The sequence below is a fragment of the Nanorana parkeri genome, unplaced genomic scaffold (genome assembly GCF_000935625.1).
Source record: "Nanorana parkeri isolate BGI_ZX_2015 unplaced genomic scaffold, ASM93562v1 scaffold242, whole genome shotgun sequence".
Taxonomy (NCBI): domain Eukaryota; kingdom Metazoa; phylum Chordata; class Amphibia; order Anura; family Dicroglossidae; genus Nanorana; species Nanorana parkeri.
The window spans coordinates 1,184,333-1,204,349 of NW_017306510.1; the positions used below are offsets into that span (position 1 = coordinate 1,184,333).

Below are 20,017 nucleotides of genomic sequence, written 5' to 3' on the forward strand. Positions count from 1 at the left end.
ATGATTATCTAAACCATGAAAAGATGAAATAATTGCATGGCTATATTAAAGGGTTAGATCACCAAAAACTAATATTCCAGTTTTTGGTAGATGCCTGAGCATGCAAAGGTAGGTGGGATACCCACAACTCAAGATAGGTGGGAACAGAGTGTAGAATTATAGTAGGGAGCTCTCACTGGTGGACTATCTAAGACATATAAGAGGACATTTTACCCTAGACCCATAAGGTTGATCGCGATCTACCAGTCTCGTAGCAATCACTGGTAGATCGCGATGTCCTGGGTCTTCTCTGGATCCCTGCTGCTCTCCCCCATCTGTATGCAGCGGGGAAGACAGCAGGCGGATCTCTCTCTCCTCACCATGCTCCCTCCTCCGCTGTCCTCGCGGCTGCAGCGCTTCTTTTACTTCTCCTTGGATCCCTGCTGCCTCTGCACAAGAGAGCAGTGGGGATCCAGAGAAGAAGCTGAGCCCCCCTGTGTGCGTGGCCAAGCGGCGGAGGATCACCGATATGTACCAATCCTCTGTGCAGGACAAACACTGGAGCGATCAGCTGATCACTCCAGTGTTTGTAAATAACTGGGGACACATAGCACTATGTGTCCCCAGTTATGAATGAACAAGATGTGGTTTTCATGAGTTTCTGTACAGAGGCTCCTCCCCAATCAGAAACTAGATGATAGTAAAATAGTTTCTGAATGAATGGGAAGCATCTGTGCTTTCCATTCATTTAGAACAGAGGCTGCAGAAAAAAATAAATAAAAAATAGTAAAAAATACATCTTGGAGACAGGGTGCTAGGTGATGTCACACACCTGGTGGGGGGCACAATTTTTTTTCTTGCCTCGGGCGCAAAAGGAGCTGGCTACGTCTATGCTCCCGCAGGTGCTCGTGTGGCTGCCAGCTGAATGTGTTAGACGCCACAGACGGAAAGGGGCAGGACACCTCTCCCCGTGTGCAACGTCGGCCACATTCAGCCACACGAGCACTGCGAAAGGACAGGACGCCGGCGCCTCTAGAACGCACTGGAATGCAAGCCGGCTGACTCCCTGCGTTCAGTGCGATCGCCCGCACCCAGAACGCAAGCACATTAGTGCCTGCATTCCGGTCCAGTGCGATCTGCATTTTTGCTAATCGCACTAATGTGGCTGCGTTCCGGGTGCGGGCGATCACACTGCGGGTGATCTCCAGACGAAAAATTGTGGGTGCCCCTGCCCTAGACTCTACTGGTTGATAAATAAAATGCCCTTTGGGGGCATACTGACCCTTTAGGGTGTATGTCAGAATAACATATCTGCAAAACATGCACCTTTCCCCATGTTTTATCCCTTTAAAGACTCTGCTAGTACAGAAAAATACATGTTGATCTGCCAGAAGTGAACTCAGCCCTGTGGTGGCATTTTTGTGGTTTCTCTTGTCAAACTACTCAGACCCACCTACTCTCCCATCTCTCATAAAAAAAAACAAATCATTCTGCAGGCCCAAGATAAAGACTAGGAGGGCTAACTCTCCTTGAAACAACACAGGAAGTGAGTAGTTGGCACAGGACAACTCTCAGATGATCAACAGGCATTTTTTTAAAACTTATTAAAAGGATACAACAAAATTCTTTGAATGGTATATTTAAAGGACCAAATGAGAGAAGCTCATTGTTAGGGTTTGCCCATACTTTAACATACCTGTAGTAGCACTGTGGTGTAGGCACAGGAGATCATAGGCACCCTCAGATACCAGGAAGTGCATTGTGGTTTTTTCAAGAGGAGTTACAGACAAAAGGTCCATTTTTCAGGGTTTGTTTTAGGTACAATTAGAGAACTCAGGGATGGAAAAATAAACTTGCACCTTTCAGTGGGGCCGCCACCGCACTGCAAGGGTTGAGTGCCTATTTTGCCTAGGAGGCTCAAATAAAGCTGTTTTATTCACCTGATCCCCGGTCCCATGGTCGTTGGCACTAACCTCTCTCCCCCTCCATATTGTCTAGGAAATGTTCCTCCATGTCTTCATGTCTAATGCAAATCAATAGACCTGCATAAGACGTGATGATGTTAATGGTACTTAGCAAGCCTGAGCCAAGGGTTGAAGAGGCAGGGGGGACCAATCTAGCAGCCCAAAGATCAGAGCAATACAGCTTTTTTTTGAGCCCTCTAGACAATACACCTTGCAGTGTGGTGTGTTCATTAAATCTATATTGTCCTTATTGCAGCAAATCTTCACTTTTTGAATTCAGTTTCACTTAGATGTTCATTTTCAGGGATAGCATGAGTGAATTCACTCTGACAGTGTTACACAGCTAACGTGTGCTCTACCTGCTGGAGATCATATAACTGAGCAATGGATAACTTAGTGCAGCATGCAAATATTCAGTTATTATTGGCAGCAGGGTCCTGGAGCAAGTCTGTGGAGCGGTTACCTGAGGTGAGGAACAGATGATCATCCCTGGATGCAAGCAGTTTTATCATCTGTCGCTAACCTCAAGTAATCGCTTCATATGCGATTACATGTGAACACCAGTGGACAGCTGCAGTCACTGTCAGCCTGTTATTACTTTGTACAGGCCCAGCAACCACAACTCTCTACATCCACCTGTGAATGAAGCCATAATGGCTAGCGTTCCTTTGTAAATTTTAGGACTTTAGGTCAAGTTCACATTTAGAGCCTTCATAGTAATGTTTAATTTTTATTATACAGTAAATGACATGTGGATGTATAATTTTGTGGTCTCGTCATTTTTGGAGTATTTGGTGCCAAAGTGATGGTCCTGAATGCTAGAGCTGGATACTCAAAAGTAAGAAACCTCTACGTATATGGGACGACTTTGCAGGCTCGGGGAGCCCAGGGTTTCTTGTAATTTACTGCTTGTTTATAATGCCCTCTGGATAAATCAGATGAGCATTGCTGTCAGTGGTAGAAAGTGCTTCTCAGATATTAACCTTAGGTTACTCCTGTGATGTCATCCCATGTCAAGTAATCTCTTGGCATCTGGACAGCTTCAACTGTAAGGACTGCAGTGTGTAGACCAATCTGGGTTGACGGATGTTTGTATAAACTGGATCCGGAAGAATTTTCATAATTATATTTATGTTTCAACAAGAATGTACAGCATTAGGTATAGCCAATCTGTATATGCTATAGCTATTTGCATAAGGTATTTTTTACTAGCTTGATTTTCAGGTCGTCATTGTCCAAGGTAGCTAATTGTTCCTACTGATATGCTGTATTGGCACTGTAATAAAAAATAGTTTAACATAAATCTGGAATGAACGTAGAGAATAAGAGATAAAGAACAGATGTGCAGTATGCAGCACAGTATTACACAGTGATTGAACTGACTCATATCCACATATATACAGCCTTTTCTGAGCACTTGTTGAACCTTTGTTTCATGGACGTGTATTCTTTCCATTTTTAAAGCTGAATTTCAGATAAGCAAATATTGTCTAAATACAAGAGCCATGTGTATTTTTATTTGAATCTTGGGGAGCTTTGTGTTTGTCTTCCAGATCTGTGCAGTAATCCAATGTGAAAGTTTACCTTTGTGCAGGGGTTTCCTATAATAAAGACCAGTCGCTGCCTCTCTCTCTCTCCTTGTGCAGGTTGACTGGTCTTGTCTCCGCCCCCCTGTAGTTTACTGCAGGCAGCCTATAGTGGGAGGAACTGCTGGGTCCCTCCCACAGCTCTGCTCTCTGTACAGGCTATGTACAGTGCAGTGATAATGTAGCTGCTACTTTTACAAGGGAGTAATTGGATAGTGGTGATTACAAGGTAGATGTATATCCTTTTTGGCTATTGAGAAATACATTTAAATGAATGTTTCTGTGCTTGGAGTTCAGCTTTAAATGTGGAAATATATTGATTCATAAAATCGATCACTTTAACCCAAAAACTTACTAGCTATCAACATCTTCCTATTATAATAAACTAGTGAGGGATAATGTAGGTTTCACTGATATGTGAATCAACATCATTCATTTTTTTGATTTTTCTAAATGTATGCTTGAAGACCTTTACAATTTGCAGAGAGGACAGTCTCTTGAGCAGTGGGGGCAATAAAGCCAAGTAGACCAGTAATGTCTTGTGAGGGAATGATCACAGCAGCTGGATAACAACCTGAAATTAATTGAATACTTCCCTGGGTTCTAGTGCCTACCGAGCCACATGGCTTACTAACCCTTTTGCTCCCAAAGTTAAGGCAATCATCAGGAACTTGTGGTTTAAACTACAATTTTAACTCCTATCTGTGTTCGTGGTTGGGCATATTAACAAAAAGACCTAAGGTAAGCTTTCCTAATTCAGTGCTAATCATATGAACCTGAAACTTGCAACACATATGTTTGCTTATCTGAATAAGCACCAGTACTTACTCTTAGTGGAATGTGGTCCCCAAAACCAGGCCTGAAAAGAAGCCATTCACAAATGTCCATGGTCCTTTCTGAAGGTCTGTATTACAACGAACATTAAATTTCAGTTGCAAATACATGTGAAACTCACAAGAAATATAATATTTCTAAACCAAAGTACCATATTGACTTACATTCTTAATTTTCATAAATAGACAATAACTTCTGCTTCAGGCAGGAAGCCAGACAGGGTTTACAAGGGTTAAATTAATTGTAGAAAGCAGATCAACAGGATCTACAAGCTACTGCCAGGCTAATAATTTACAGTAATATGCAGAAGGAAAAGGACTGTTGAATTATATAGGTGTTTTTGAATTTGGAGGTTGTCTATTAGTGGTATAAAAATGTAACCCTCAACAGGACTTGAAGTGTGTCCATATCTCTTGTCCAACCATATGGCCATGGTCCTTAACTACTAAAGTGTCTTTGAAAAACATTTTTCTTTTGCAAAATTTTCCTTAGGAATTTAATTGGTTGTTGTCATGCTTTACTTAACAGCTACTCTCCTCAGATACAATGTCTTGCCTTCCTTTCAACCCCTGCAAGGCTGTTTGGCCACCGGGGGCAAGGAGAGGAAGCCTTGTGTAAGAAGCGTATGCAAGGCTGAAAAATCTCTTTCTGACCCTGCATGAGATTTCTAGGCATCCGAGTGGCCAATCACCAAGCACCATTGCTGTCACATTGGATTATAGTGGTAATCACAGGTTTGCGTTAAGCTGCCTATAGACATTATATGAGTATCACCACATCTGTTTGATGACCTTGTGCTTAGCATACCAGCAGACATCCCTTTTTGAAGAAAAGAACCATTGTACATATATTAATGCCCTGTCCAATCATGTTTTTACTCCTTAGATAAGCAATTTCGGTTTCCTCCTCACTCTCTTTTCTGCATCCCTGGCATTAATATACAATGCTCAGGGAATCATTTGTACCTGTTTGTGGACTCAACATCATTTAATTGTGCCTGGATGTCCAACCATAATCTAATGTCTATGACACACTTAGTCCAGAGCAGTATTCAGGTAGCCAGGTCTACATAGAAATTACAGCTGGCGTCTAACTTTTGAGGTTTTCTCTAGTTGTTGTCAATGAAGCTGACCCCTGGATTGGTCAGACTGGCTTCTAAATTCCATATTAATTTGTCCATACCTGCCTTAGTCAGGTACTTCTCAAAATGAAAACCCATTTTCTACACTTACCTGTACTGATCCTGCTTGCATTATTTCCTACCTAGACCTGTTGGTTATGTGTTTAGATGAAGCACCGAGATCAAGGAATGCTGAATTACGTTTTACTTGCATAGAAGAACATTATATGTGAATACAACATTATACAGCATACATATAGAACTTCCTGTGTGTATCATAGATAGGTATGCATACAGAAAACTCTCATAGACTAGCATTGCACTACAGTGACATCTACAGCTCAAAAGACATAATATATGCTGTTGTATTTCCAATAAGACCCTCCCTATTAGTTTTGTGTTCATACTTCCCAGCTCTTTGTGATGAGAAAGAGGGACTCATTTTGGCATAAAGTATGTAGATAGAGAACACACTCCTTCCCTGACCCAAATTTTACAGACAAAGAATATACAAAACAATGATAGGTTAAACAACGTGCTTTTGTCCACCGCTATATTTCCCTCTTATTCTGACTTTTCATATATCACTTAGTGGTAGTTACTGTAAATAGTACATTTTCACGGAGGTCTATACATCAGACCAAAGGGAGGGACAATTAGAAGGAAAGAGGGACAAGCTTTCTTAATGAGGACATTTGGGAGCTATACCTGTCCAGAAATGACAAATGTCACAATGTCTTAACCTGACTGGTCTTCCATAGTGGCCTGATAAAGAAGGAATCACTGGTTGTAGGCACCTTCACACTGTGGATTCCTACCTAACCACACCATATTTCATTCCAATTTTTACAAAACTACACAACTGAAAGTACTACATGACCAGGAAGTCATCAAGGCATAGGTAACACAATTAACAATAACATTCCATTGCAATAATAAATAATCCTCAAACACAAAAACAACATTCACATTGATATAATTAACCTAAAATGATGATCAGTAGAGCCCATAATAATAAGCCTGTTGCCTAACCAGTAGGCAAATCCCTATTACTATACCTAAAATGTATGAAAAGGCAAAACTTATTTTTAGAAAGGGGAGGTAAGTATCTGTTTCTATTGTTGTCTTTGTACATCCCTCAGGTTTTCCTTATGACCATTGTCATTGAGACAAACAGGGTTATTCACAAAAGGGTGAAGAGTTTGGAGACAGCAGTAGAAGGGAACAATCTAGGGCAACATAGCTGAACTGGAAAGTGAGCTGAAATCGGAGAATTTTTCCAAATCGGCTATGTTGTCCTAGATTGTTGACTTCTCCTGCTTTCTCCAAACTCTTCACCCTTTTGTGAATAACCCTGAAAAAGTCAGTGCTAAATTTGAAAGTTGTCACCTCAGTAAGAGATGATGGGAAATCTTTCACATGTTCCGGGTGCAAATGTCCTGGATGGAATTTGTATCGCTTTGGTGAGATTTCCTCCAATTTCCTATTGTGTCTTCAGGACAAAAAGTAAAGTAATATCTCCCCAATCGGAAACAGACAGCAAAAAATTAAATAACCTGATAGGGTAAGGAATGGTTGACACCCCTATGCAAAACAGATGGAAAAGGTTTTGGCTAAACATACCCTTTAAACACAAATGCTTGGGCCCTGTATACTATAGTATGTACTAAACAAGGAAGTTTCCATCTATGACCTCTGTGTTTGAAATGGACTCTCCTGCAGTTAATGAATTACAACACTCCTCTAGTGTCTAGTGGCATTATCATATGTTCTGACGAGATTTTGTTCATACAAACGTTCATAGAAAATTCTACCAGCATATGGCCAGTGTTATGTCTGATTAATTAAAACCTGTACTGAGGTAAGTAAAGAGGCTGTCATTGCTGACCGCGTCTGTACAATTTAAGTTGACTAGCTGTTGCTGGCCTCGATATTCCCATCACTGGCCCAAAACAAGCATGCCGCCAGTAAAGTCAGAACTCCTGATAAGTACTTTTCTAAGGACAGTTATTTATAAGTCACAGAAGGCGTTGAATTAGTATAACATGCAAGGCAGCTAATAATTTCAAAGAAAGAATTCAATAATTGCAGCCTACTCAATATAGGCTTCCTTTGAAGGAGAAGTATTGGATGAGTAAAATATACTCTTCCCAAAAATTAGAGCTGGCGTGGGACACTGCAGCTGTCACATGTCGGCCCTATAGATCAGGAGCTGAGAGATCACAAACCGCTGATTGCTCAGCTCACGGCCTTTTCCCTACAGAGAGTGGTGACTGTCAGTCACCACTCCCGGCAGGGATTGCCCCCTCCCCTCTCTGTTTCTCAGTACTCATTGGAGGTACAGACAGGGGAAAGGGAGGGCAAAGCTGACTCTGGCTCTAGAAAGGCAGAGTCGGGGGTGGATCCAGAAAATCTCTCTCACATGCAAACATACAGGGTTAATTTAGAGAGGAGCCAATTAACCTACCAGCATGTCTTTGGAGTGTGAGAGGAAACCGGAGTACCCGGAGGAAACCCACACAAGCACAGGGAGAACATGCAGACTCCTTGCAGATATTGTCCCTGACCAGCATTTGAACCGGGGACCCCCATTGCTGCAAGGCAGAAGTGCTAACCACTAAGCCATTGAGTTTTATTGCATACATGCTCAGATGCACATTTTGTTTACATAAAATACTTGGTTAAAACTATCCATGCAGTGATCCCCCACCCCACACTGCAAAGGGTTAAATGTTTGTTAAGTCTAGTAATAGAGGAATAAAGTGTAAAACTTACCTTATTCCTCACTCTGGCTCTTGTTGCTGACACTCCAGGTTGTGGGTGGGCGTTTGTTGTCCTCACTTACAATGCAGTAACATTGGTCCTACATATACTTGATGACATCAGTGTGCAACTGCCGACTGAAGCAAGCACCAGAGAAAAGGTTTCAGGGGGCAGTCACACAGTGCGGAGGAAGCCTGTTAGAGCGAGGAATAAGCTAAGTAATACACCTTTTTCCCTTAACCCAAACAAGCAAAACAACCCTTGCAGTCCCCACCACCACCCTCCAGACATACACACAACCATACGCTACAAGGGTTATTTTTTACTGTCTGGAGTGAGACTGTAAAGGATTAGTGCTTTTTCCATGCCACCCTCCAAGTCACATTTAAATGACCCTCTTCCCACTGTATGATATTTAAAAATATGTTTGGCTTTGTTAAATGTCCCGCACGGCATTGCCCAGCTCTCCAAGCCCTTTGTTGACCATAGCTTGCCTATTAGCCCCAAAGGTGGCTAGAATTTGAGCAGGATTTGCCACCTCCCCCATAGACTTCATTTCAGGTTTTGTCAAATTCAAACAGGATTCAATGAATCGGCAAACCACCTACAGATCTAACCCAGTCAGATTCCTTCACCCCTATTTACGTATATGTATACAAGAAGATATGTTACCTTTCGGATATCATTAAAATACACAAAATGATGCTTTAATAATGTTTAAAGCGTGCTGCTGTAGGGTAGATTGCAGTAGCTGAGATAGCATTTGTTGGATAAATACCTAACCTTGCCTAATGAGTTTATTAAACATTCTATGAATTGTCTTAGCAGGCTGAGCATATAGTATGAGAGATGTGAATGGTATGATCCAGCCCAGCATGCCATGTTGTTAAACATATAGCATTCTGTGCTATTACCCCATATATAGAGGGTGACCGTGCCTTTTAATTACACTAATTGTACCCGCTTCTAAAAGGCCCAAAGAGAAGATTAGTCATAATGATACTTTTATGAGTGTGTGAAATGTGTGGTTTAGTCGTATATACACTCAAATGGATTACCTAAAGCTATGACATAGTGCAGAGCAGAATGCAAAGCTGTTTCTATGAATATATACTACTATTATTAATGGAACTACTATTTTGTTTTGTAGTGTGTGGGTTGGAGTGTAATACATTAATACTACCATGAGATGAGGTCTGGAATTGTATCTATATATTTTAAAGGGGGTGGGCATATCCTACCACTTGGTGTAAAAATGTGTAAGCATCTGAGATTGCAGTGTTCTATAGGACGCAGGCCAATGGTGGGAATATCTAGAGAAATACAGAATTGATCCAACAAAATGGGAAACTTTAGAATCACAAAATGTTGGCGATGCTTTGTGAGGTACTTGACTCTACAAATGCTGTTTAGGTTGAATGGGCACAAAACTCTCACAGACACCCTACACAATCTTGCGGAAAGTCTTCTCAGAAGAGTGCAGGCTGTTTTAGCTTCAAATGGGGGCCAACTTTATATTAATGTCCATGATTTTGGAATTGGATGTCCAACAAACTTATATAGATGTGGTGGTCAAATGGCCACAAACCATTTGCCCATGTAGGATATGTTAGTGGATGCAGAGAAACAGAACAAAATCTGTCTAAAGAGTGTCCTTGGTACCTTGCCCATGGTTTATTTCTGATGGTTAGTGGCAATCTTCTGACAACCACAGTCAGATTTTTTCTGACACCAGTCAAGTAAAGTAAACCATGTAGATAGAAGCCACAGGCCTATGGCTGTACCTCTGTGTACCTGACATTAAGATTGTAATGGACCTTTAACTTTTTTTTTAAGTATAGATGGTTAATAATCTCTTTGTTGTTTGTGTGCTGTAATTCTTAGGCCTCCTATACATTAACTACAATTCACAAGAACTGTAGCTACAGTATTTAATTAGGAAACCAAACTATGGCAGAATAGGAGGTTAAATGCTCAGTCCATACAAAATACATATTTAATTTTTGGATATAAACTTATGGTTTTAATCACACCCCTCTTTCCCCAGTATGAGTATGTAATAAATATTCCTTAAAGATATGCACTGCAGTTCCTGGGTCTAAGCATCTTTCATGGCCAATACAAAGGCATCTCACTACCGTGTTTCCCCGAAAATAGGACCTACCCCGAAAGTAAGACCTAGCACTATTTTTCAAGATTCCTGTGATATAAGACCTACCCCAAAAATAATACCTAGTTTGGTGGTAGCATGTGAAGGGGAACTTGAAGAGCAGGAGAGATGGTATCAGCATGCAGGGACATACTATATTAAGAGGATGACAAGGGACTCCCTCCGGCGAGCGCAGTGGAGCACTCCAGTACCATACTTCCACTGCTGTCCCCCTGAAGGTATTGCTTAATGTAATGGTAATGTACTGTACTGTAATCTGTACCGTTAAATGGTACCGTACTTTACCGCGCTGTCCACTGTCTGATGTCCCAATGCTGCACCGCTGGTACCGCTGTCCCTGATGGCAAAGGAAGCCGGCGCTGTAGAAAGCAAGGCTATGGGGCAAAACAAAATATAAGACAGACAGTGTCTTATTTTCGGAGAAACACAATATCTTTGTTGGATATTTTAGCAGCAGCTGCAGCAGAGAGTCTGGCACTTCACTTGCTACAATACGATCAGCAAGACTCTGTGGGGGTGATTTACTAACCTAAACACACGCAAGCACTAGGTGCGTGTGATTTTTACACAGCAAAACGTATTTATCAACCAAAAAGTCTCTAAAAGCATATTTCCACTAATGCCATATATGGAAAAATCATGCACATGATGCATATATAATGCTGCTTCACAGTTTAGACAAAAATGGTTAGCTCATGCATTTACATTCCTGTATTCATCAACGCAAGCAACACAATGTAGAGCTAATTTACACAACATCACCTTGCAATTCATGCAGGGCTTTGCACAACACACCTGCTGGGTGTGTACACACTACAAAGGTGTCTAGATTCCACCAATAGTTCATGCTGGGAGGGAACGCACTACAGAGGTGTATACTTGTTCGTGGCGTGTTTATAAGGTTAGTAAATCAACCCCTATGAATGAGAAGAACAGAGCTTGGTTTTCCAGAGGGGAAATTTCACAAATGGTTTTTGCAGAGGGAACATTTTGACACCGGTGAAGCGTAGGGCTAGAGCTCAATAACTCAGTTTTCAAATACACTAAGCATCTCCACTCTGTTAATGCCCTTGTAAAGTTGCTATATTTTTATTTGTAGAGTAATATACAGTGTATATCCGGTATTCTCTGGGTCTGTACACCTACAACTAAACTGCTGCTAGAGTAAGTGGACAGGCTTTCGCTCTCACGTTCCAAGAGTATCCAGCAGGTACTGTACATGGAGATGGTAACACAAAACAGTTTACCTGAGGAAGGATGAAGGAACAGGAATCCAGCTCTGGAGAAGCTAACGTATGATTTAGCCAACCACTATCTACTCTCAAAACATCAATATTGGCGAAATTACTCTTTTAATGAAAACTATAAATGTAGATTGCAAGCTCTCGTGAGTAGGGCCCTCCTAATTCTCTTGTATGGATTTGTAAGGTAACTGTGTTGTTTCCCTTTTATTTTGTAAAGAGCTGCACAAACCATTGGCATGTAAATTCTATACAATAATAATGTAGTATAATACTATTGAGCACGTGCCTATTGTAGTGAATTATTATGGAAACAAATAGTTGATATAATTATAGATGTGACGTTCCTTACTGTCCTTTATTTTCATCACTGCAATTCATAAACAAATACGTAGATTCTGGTGGAGATAAAAACTCTTAGGGTAGACTAACTGGCTTGCAGTAATAGAGAGGAACAGTAGAGCTCACAAGCGCTGCTATTCATTACTATTGTACTATTTACCTCTGTACTATTGTACAGTATGTAGATTCTGAATGGCTGTGGATATACTGTAGTATACTTGGACTTTGCAAAAGCATTTGACACAGTTCCCCACAGGCGGCTAATGTATAAGTTAAGGTCAGTAGGTATAGAGTATTCAATCTATAATTGGATAGGAAACTGGCTTGAAGACCGTATTCAGAGAGTGGTGATCAATGATTCATAAATGGTCTGAGGTTGTTAGTGGTGTCCCCAAGGTTCAGTCCTTTTACTGTTTTACCTATTTATAAATGACATATAATTGGGGATTAAAAGTACTATTTCTGTGTTTGCAGATGACACCAGATTATGTAGTGGAATACAGTCCTTACAGGATGTTTCCAACCTATAAGCAGATCTGAATGCACTGTGTGATTGGGCATCGATTTGGCAAATTAGGTTTAATGTTGATAAATGTAAAGTTATGCACTTGGGGACTAGAAACATGCATGCAGTTAACTGTTTAAAAAAAAAAAAAATCTGGATGTATTCCTAAATGCACAGAATATTACTGGATATTGAGTGCTTATAGGTGTTGTGATATTGGGGAGCTCACAGAGCACTCGCACAGGCTTTTCCATTAACAAAACATCTTTATTTTCTGTTCAAAAGGCAGACAGTAAAGGAAGTCCAACATAAATAGCTTGCTGCAGCATATAACAGATATGGGCTCACCAATGCTCACCCTTCACAGGTTATCCTGTTCAGTGTCCCAGTCCCAGGACCTTACTGTTTTCCTCAACAGGATCTCTTCAGGAATACGCTGGGCACTTTGAGCAGCTTTCAGCAGCCTTTGATTTCACACCCATACACCTTGGGTGCCTGGCTCTATCAGCCTCTCTAGGCCTTCCAGCCTCCAACACATACACAGCCTCCTGGCTTCTGGGTGGAGTCCGCCTGACTCCGGGACACAACCTGTCCCTCTTCCCAGCAGGACCTCTGAACACACTCCAGCACCCTCCTCATGAGGGATGCACACAGGTGCACAATCAGGTGCTGGCTGCCACTAAAGCCTGGACCCAGGAATGGAGATTTCATCCCTCCCAATGCTCTTTGAAATCTCCCAGTTCCAGGAACCCAAGCCAAATCAGGAAAACCTGGGAAGAACTGCAAAGCCAGCTCTTTCCCAGTAAACGTTTGCACTTTCTGGAACTGCTCAGCCCCCCTGGCTGAGAGACCTGGGTGACTATATTGCCAAAAGACACCCTGGCATTGCCACGCACTGCTACAGTGTATAAAGCTAAGCACTAGAGATTGTTGATCCAGGGAATACTTGATTGCCTTATGGGATCAGGAAGAAATGTTATTCCCCTGTTGCAAATTGAACTGAAATCGAATATTGGGGTTTTTGGCCTTCCTCTGGATCAACACCCAGATAGCAAGCATAACTTGTACAAATTTGTGGCAGGGTGAAATTGTAATTCTTGTTAACTTGCTGCACACATTCCTGGCAAGTTGTAGACTTGCAGAACACTTGCAGTACAAGTTCTAGTTGACACTTTTTGAATTTGTAGCAAATTTGCTTGGCATGTCTACAGCAAGAGTCCTGCAGGTCTTAGCAAGAGCTCTGCAAGCTCGCTGGTCTGGAGACTTGCAATGCAGACTTGCTGTAATTGTGCACCAAAATAGTGAAGCTTGGCAAGTCTGCAATAGTTTAGCAAGTCATTTTCAAACTTGCAGCTCAATTGCTTGCTATCTGGGCAGTGGGTAATTGTGGGCATAGCGTTCTGTTTAGGCTTTTCTTTTTTTTTTCTCATCTCTATAGGTTGAACTCGATGGACATGCGTCTTTTTTCAACCTGACTAACTATGTAATTATGTAATGTTGGAAGGCGGATTCTCATAGCCCACCAGTGAAGTGTTTTCATTGCTTAGATATTAAACTCATCTTTTCTTATGTACACTGGGTAGCCACTCAGCATATTTTCCTGCTTACCAGAAAACTGTTATCTTTAGAATTAAGATGGGATTAATCTGGTTGTCAACAGCATAAAATTGGGCTTGTTACAGTAGAAGGATTAATATTGTGCACCTCTCAACAGGGAAGAGAAATGCTAAGTGTCTAGACCCAATAAACTGCGTAGTGGATTACTGAGACTTGACTTGGAGACAATTTAGGCGCGTACTGTGAGTCCTGACATCCTTATTGTTGACTTCAACGTTTACATCTAATAACTGTCTTCACATCTAATTTCCAGCTTACTTAAAGTGTATTTCCACTTTCGCAGCCAAATTGGGATAACACATATTGTTTAACATGCTCCCATTCAATATAGCATAAGCTAAAATAAAAAAAAAAGCTTCTTGCAGTTTAATTTGCTTTTACTTTGGTTAGGGTTTTAAGGGTTAAAATTTCTTCTTGCTTTTTTTTTCCTTTTGAAATGTTAGGAGGGGCTGTAAGGGGCTGATTGTGCTTGTCCATTGTATGTTAATGAAGCTTATTAGATAAACACAATCCTTCAATTTCAGTCCCAAGACTTTCCATTAGGACAGGCCACTGTGAAAGGACTAAATAAAAACCTGGAATCAGCCATCTTACCCGATTTAACAAAACATCTCAAAAGGTAGATGCTGAAGAACACTCACTGCAAACGCCTCTTGGCCTCCCGTGGATTACTAGGACTCTATGGATACCACACTGACCAGGTGCGGTTGTTCGTCCAGGCCGCGATATTCCCCGCTGGGTAGGTTCTACTGTGCCCCACGGAAGCGATTGTCCAAATGACACTGGTTGCAGCAGACCAGACAGAAGTCTCTCTATCCGGATATTCTCCAGTCTGCTCACACTGCCGTAGGTGGGCTTACACAGAGTCTATGGCTCCTCTGAGTCAGCAGCAGCCACATAGATCTGTGTTCTTAGCTGGGTTATCCCGCCCGGAGCACGTTCAGAAAACTCCAGCGCAAATCACCCCTCCTGCTAAAAACACAGCCTGCTGGGAATTGTAGTGTCTATAGTCTCTCTCAGCACAGCTTGTCCCAGGCTCTGCATTGCAACTCCCACAAGTATCTCTGTATCACGGCTGCACAGTGTCATTTAGCTATTTACAAGCAGATTTATAGCTGATTCTGTACAACTTATATAGGGGGTACATTGGTCTTGCTTTGTTCTCTTTGCTGTGTTCTCAACACTGCTTTATTACTAAACTGAAGAATGCTGGGAGTGACTATACCACGGTGGTCACCTTTTTTTTCCGCCAGTATCCAAATGTTCCTGTAGATGGCAGTTTAACCCATATGTCTTTAAATCCTGTGTCCCTCAATGAATTCTAAGATTTTACAAAAATTGTATTTTAGCAGACCAAAAACTAGAAAAGGGCTTTGGAAAGGTTTACATACACTTTAAATAAGGCCACTATTTATTTCAACACACCTCTTAAATGTACTATTATAATAGAGGTAAGGAAAACCGGATTCATTGTTCATACCACTCAATTGGATTCTTCCTTTTTTACACCTACTCTACAAAGATGAATCATGGAATTTGATTGGTTACTCTGATAATGCTTCTTTTCTGTCCCACCTATTGAATCACTGTGTACTTTTCATCCTTTGTACTCAAACTGGTTGGTATCTGTTGGATGGAATTTAGTTGTTACTGAGGTCAGACGACATTCATCATTTGTAATAATTTAAATAGATGTTTTGCTTGACGGCTGTTCACATGGCAGGTCTGTGTGGGTCCCGCCCTTGTTCTAATATTGCACAGATGGATTAAAACATTTACATTAGCAAATTATTGCTGGAACTTCAAACAATAAGCCCACGCCTTGTCACGGACACAAACAAGTGAAATATTGGGCTGCTCCTGCAGGAAATACTACTGAAACCCGAGAGGAGAAAAACAAAGGCTTAGATGAAAGAACGCGTACCTAATTGTATCTATGATGGACATATAATACTCTACCATGTTTATTATTTTGGGAGAACTGAAACTCTTCTTGTGTTTTAAGGTGTCCATGTGCATGTAACTGCTACCCGCACGTGCAAAGCTTTGAGTTTTAGCTCATATGCATGGCCAATCTTTCTTTTCAACTGAAGAAGTCTGAACCTAGCAAGAAATATTTCCTGTTTTGCTTTATGTATGATGTGCTATTAGACATGTGCGATTCATTTCGTTCCGAATTGAAATTGGGCCAGAATATCGGCAAATTAGAACATTCGGATGCATGCGAATTTCCGAATTAAAGAAATAACGAAATCCCAACATATCCTAATTTCCCGAAAACTAAATTCAGATGCATCTGAAATGTTTTCAAAATGTCATTTTATTAAACATTAACAAAACAAACAAAAGAAAAGCATGGGGTCCCCACCCCAATTCAAACCAGACCCTTTAGGTATTTTAAGGGGGACCCAACACTAAAAAACATTGAAAAAGCGTGGGGTACCCCCTAAAATCACTTGATCCAAGCAGCAGCCTGGCAGACCAGGAAAGGGGGGAAATGAGTGTGCCCTCCTTCCCCCCCCGCTCCTGAACCATACCAGGCCACATGCCATCAACATGGAGGTTGATGGGGACAAGGGCCTCTTCCCCCAACCCTGGCCTATAGGGTCTGCTATGAATTGGGGAGGAGACCCCATGATTTCTTTTATTGTTTCCATGCACTGTCAAAAGTTAAAAAGAAAAAAGTAAATGTCACTTTTTTAATGTCACTTTTCTGCAACACATTTTGATTTGTAAATATCGTTTAACACAATTTCCCAAACACAAATTGACTTCCTGACCTTAAATACCTCACCCTCTTCTCCATAACTCAGGCGGGAAGTCTTCTGTATTCCTAGGGTGACGGTGCTCACTGTATTATATCTATGGATGAGCTCCTCTGTCAGCCTTGAACCTCTCCCCCTCTTCTCCATATCACAGGGCAAAGGTGTTCTGTACTCCTGGGGCAGGGGTGGGCAATTAAGTTTCTCTAGGGCCATATGAAAAACTTGCAGGGCTGTGGAGGGCTGACCCAATTAACGCATGGTACCATGCAACACACTTACCATGCGTTATAGTGCACCAAGTTGGTTGCATTGTCATTCGTTTGATTGGCACCACAAACACACCTCCTGGGTACAATGTGATTGACTGCACCGCAACGTGTGGTACGGCAATGTGCACCTGCCGAACAGTAACGCACGTTGGGTGTGTTGCACAGTACCTTGTGTTAGTCACGGCTGGAAGGGAAATTCAAACACTATATGAGCAGCTGGCACACACATGCCAACCCCACCCCAAACCCCTCCTATGTACATACCATTTTTATTCATTTATTTTTTGAAAGGCTGCAGGGGAGGACTTAGTGCCCAGTGGTCCTAGCATTCAATGACTGCAAAGGAAGACCCCTGACATCATTGGTTACTAGGAAGCCAGCTGCCCTAGCAACAAAGGACTGACTGCAAACACGGCCTGATCGCCGGCCTGCGCTGGGCTATGGCTTGCAATTAGGGATGTCCAGATACCAGTGCCGATACTTGCCATTTTCATGAGAACTAACAGGGTTGTAGCTAGGACATGGCTCTGGCGCTCCACCACTGTCCTGAAATCATTAGCCTGTATTGTTTTAGAAAAACTGTCAAATGACAATAACCAAAAATGTATCAGTACTTGTATCTGTGAGTACTTGGACAAGTATCAGTACTTGGAAAAATGGTATCGGTGCATCACTTATATATATTTATTTTTTAAAAATAATGCATTAAAATGGGGGATGTACAAATCCCAGGAGCTCCGTGCGCTCCTTAATACTGACAGCTGCCTCCTAACTTTTGCATTTTTCTCTATTCTAGTCTTGAAGCTGTAAAAGTATCTGTACTTGTACAGAGTATGGTACTTGGTATCTGAACATCCCTAATTGCAATAGATGCACCAGCCTTGGAGACCGGTGCATCAACTGTTAGCCACCCAAAATGAATCGCAGGTCGGCAGGCCGAACCGCAACAGGCCGCCACAGACCAAGGGCCAGATACGATCCGTGGCCAGAAAATGCCCAGATCTGTCCCAGTGTGAGTTAGTACAGTGAGAGAGCATATCTATAGATGAGCAGCTTTGTGAGCCTTCAACACCTCCTTTTCTCTTCTCCATAACACAGGGGTGAACTGGTAACAATGGAACTGAAAACAGATAGCAGAGGCAGAATATATGGGAAATGATCAGGTTTCTGGCATGATCAACTGGTATTTTTTTGTACTGAAACAGCAGACAAAAAAAACTTCCAATGATATATTTTGCAAATAAAAGGGAACAAATAAGAAATAGAAACTTTAAAATAAATCAAGTGAACTGTCTGATTTAAACAAAGTTGCTATATTGTATTAGTAGCTCAGTGACTGCTTTCCTTTGTTGCTTGGATTATGCTTTAAACATTTAGCTAATTATTGCTTTCTCCTTCTGTTTACAGCTTCTCAATGGGCATGTAAATGGTGCTAAGCTAACACTACAGATGGAAAATGCAAAGCTGGCCTTAGATGACTTCAAACGCAGGTATGTACATCTATTTTTCTCCCTCTGGTCTGCCTTTCTAGAGCACTTCTTAAAAATTATCACTTTATGAGATTAACGATTCCCAGAGCCATTTACCCTCCGACCCCCCGTGAATGTTTGTTCTGTGTACATAGAGGCAACACCAAACGTTCTTAATATATTTTCTTTTCAGATCGAATGTAATATAATGAAATACCGCATATGGACACTAGATAAAGCTGAATACTTCTTTCCTATGCATCTCAGCTCCATCTAGTGGCCATAATGTGGTATTACATTATACTACATTCGACCTGAAAAAAAATATACTAATGTTTTTCCCTCTATTTGCACAGAATAAATATTCGTAGAGAATAATATGGTGAATGACTCTGTGAATTGTTTATGAATAGACCCGTCAAATAATATGACGTTGACCATAATTAAGCAGAACACGTTCAAACAATTATATACTCTGGAATCCTGTAACAAAACATTGAGGCTGAATTCACATTCTGTACATTTCATTCTGTGCAGTGTTCAAAGATGTATTCCTATTTGTATTCCCCCTACTCCCTTTCCATTGGCAACCCTAATTGTGGTACACGCGTATCAATATGATCATTCTAGGTGACTAAATTGATGCAGTTGAATAAAAATTGCAAGCCATTGGCCCTCCAATCAACTGGTTAGGTGAGCTCTCAATCGATTTAGTCTATTTAGTCAGTTGGCCGTGGCAGAATTTATTTTTTTACTTCTGATCGATCGAACAAATATCGGTATGTGTGCCGGAGCACCGATTGTAATTTAGATCGGTTATGAGAGATTGTTCACATTTCTGAACTGATAGAGTATTTTCAATCAACCGTGAAATATTGAACAATGCCGCGTGACTTGCAACGCTTTATATTTTAATTGATGATGAGATCCCTTATGCTTTGTAAATCGATCAGAAATCGCTACAGGGATGGTCACCTTCAAATGTTACATTTCCCCCCATTTTTTGCCTTGCTGACATTGGGCCAAAAGGACAAAAAGTTAGAGTGACTCTCTCCAGATGCTACATAGACCAGGACGACCCGATTTTAACTTTTTCCCACGTCATCCAAAGCTTTCAAAAGTTATTCTGTGGTTTCTGTTTACCTATCTGTGAAAGTTTTGGCTTTAGCTTTACTTTAAAGATCATAATATTAAGGTACAAAAACCAAACATAACATATATTAAAAAAGGGAAAAAACAGCATAGTAAACAGCAGTTTCTATATCAGCAAGCCTAGAAGTAGGAGGACTGGGGAATCCTCATCTCCAGCCCATTTCCACTGCGAATGTTACAGGAATGTTACACCGCCGTCCCAAATGTAGCACAGTACTGTGAGGGGACACCAGTTCCTGGA

General features: G+C 41.3%; 1 protein-coding gene across 1 annotated transcript in view; it reads left to right on the top strand.

Moving 5' to 3' along the window:
• Window positions 1–20,017, top strand: part of LOC108787103 (keratin, type I cytoskeletal 19-like) — a 47,221-nt gene that overhangs the window by 8,224 nt on the left and 18,980 nt on the right. Inside the window, exon 2 of the mRNA XM_018556559.1 lies at window positions 18,563–18,645. Coding sequence (XP_018412061.1) covers window positions 18,563–18,645 — 83 coding nt within the window. The remainder of the gene's footprint in view (window positions 1–18,562; window positions 18,646–20,017) is intronic.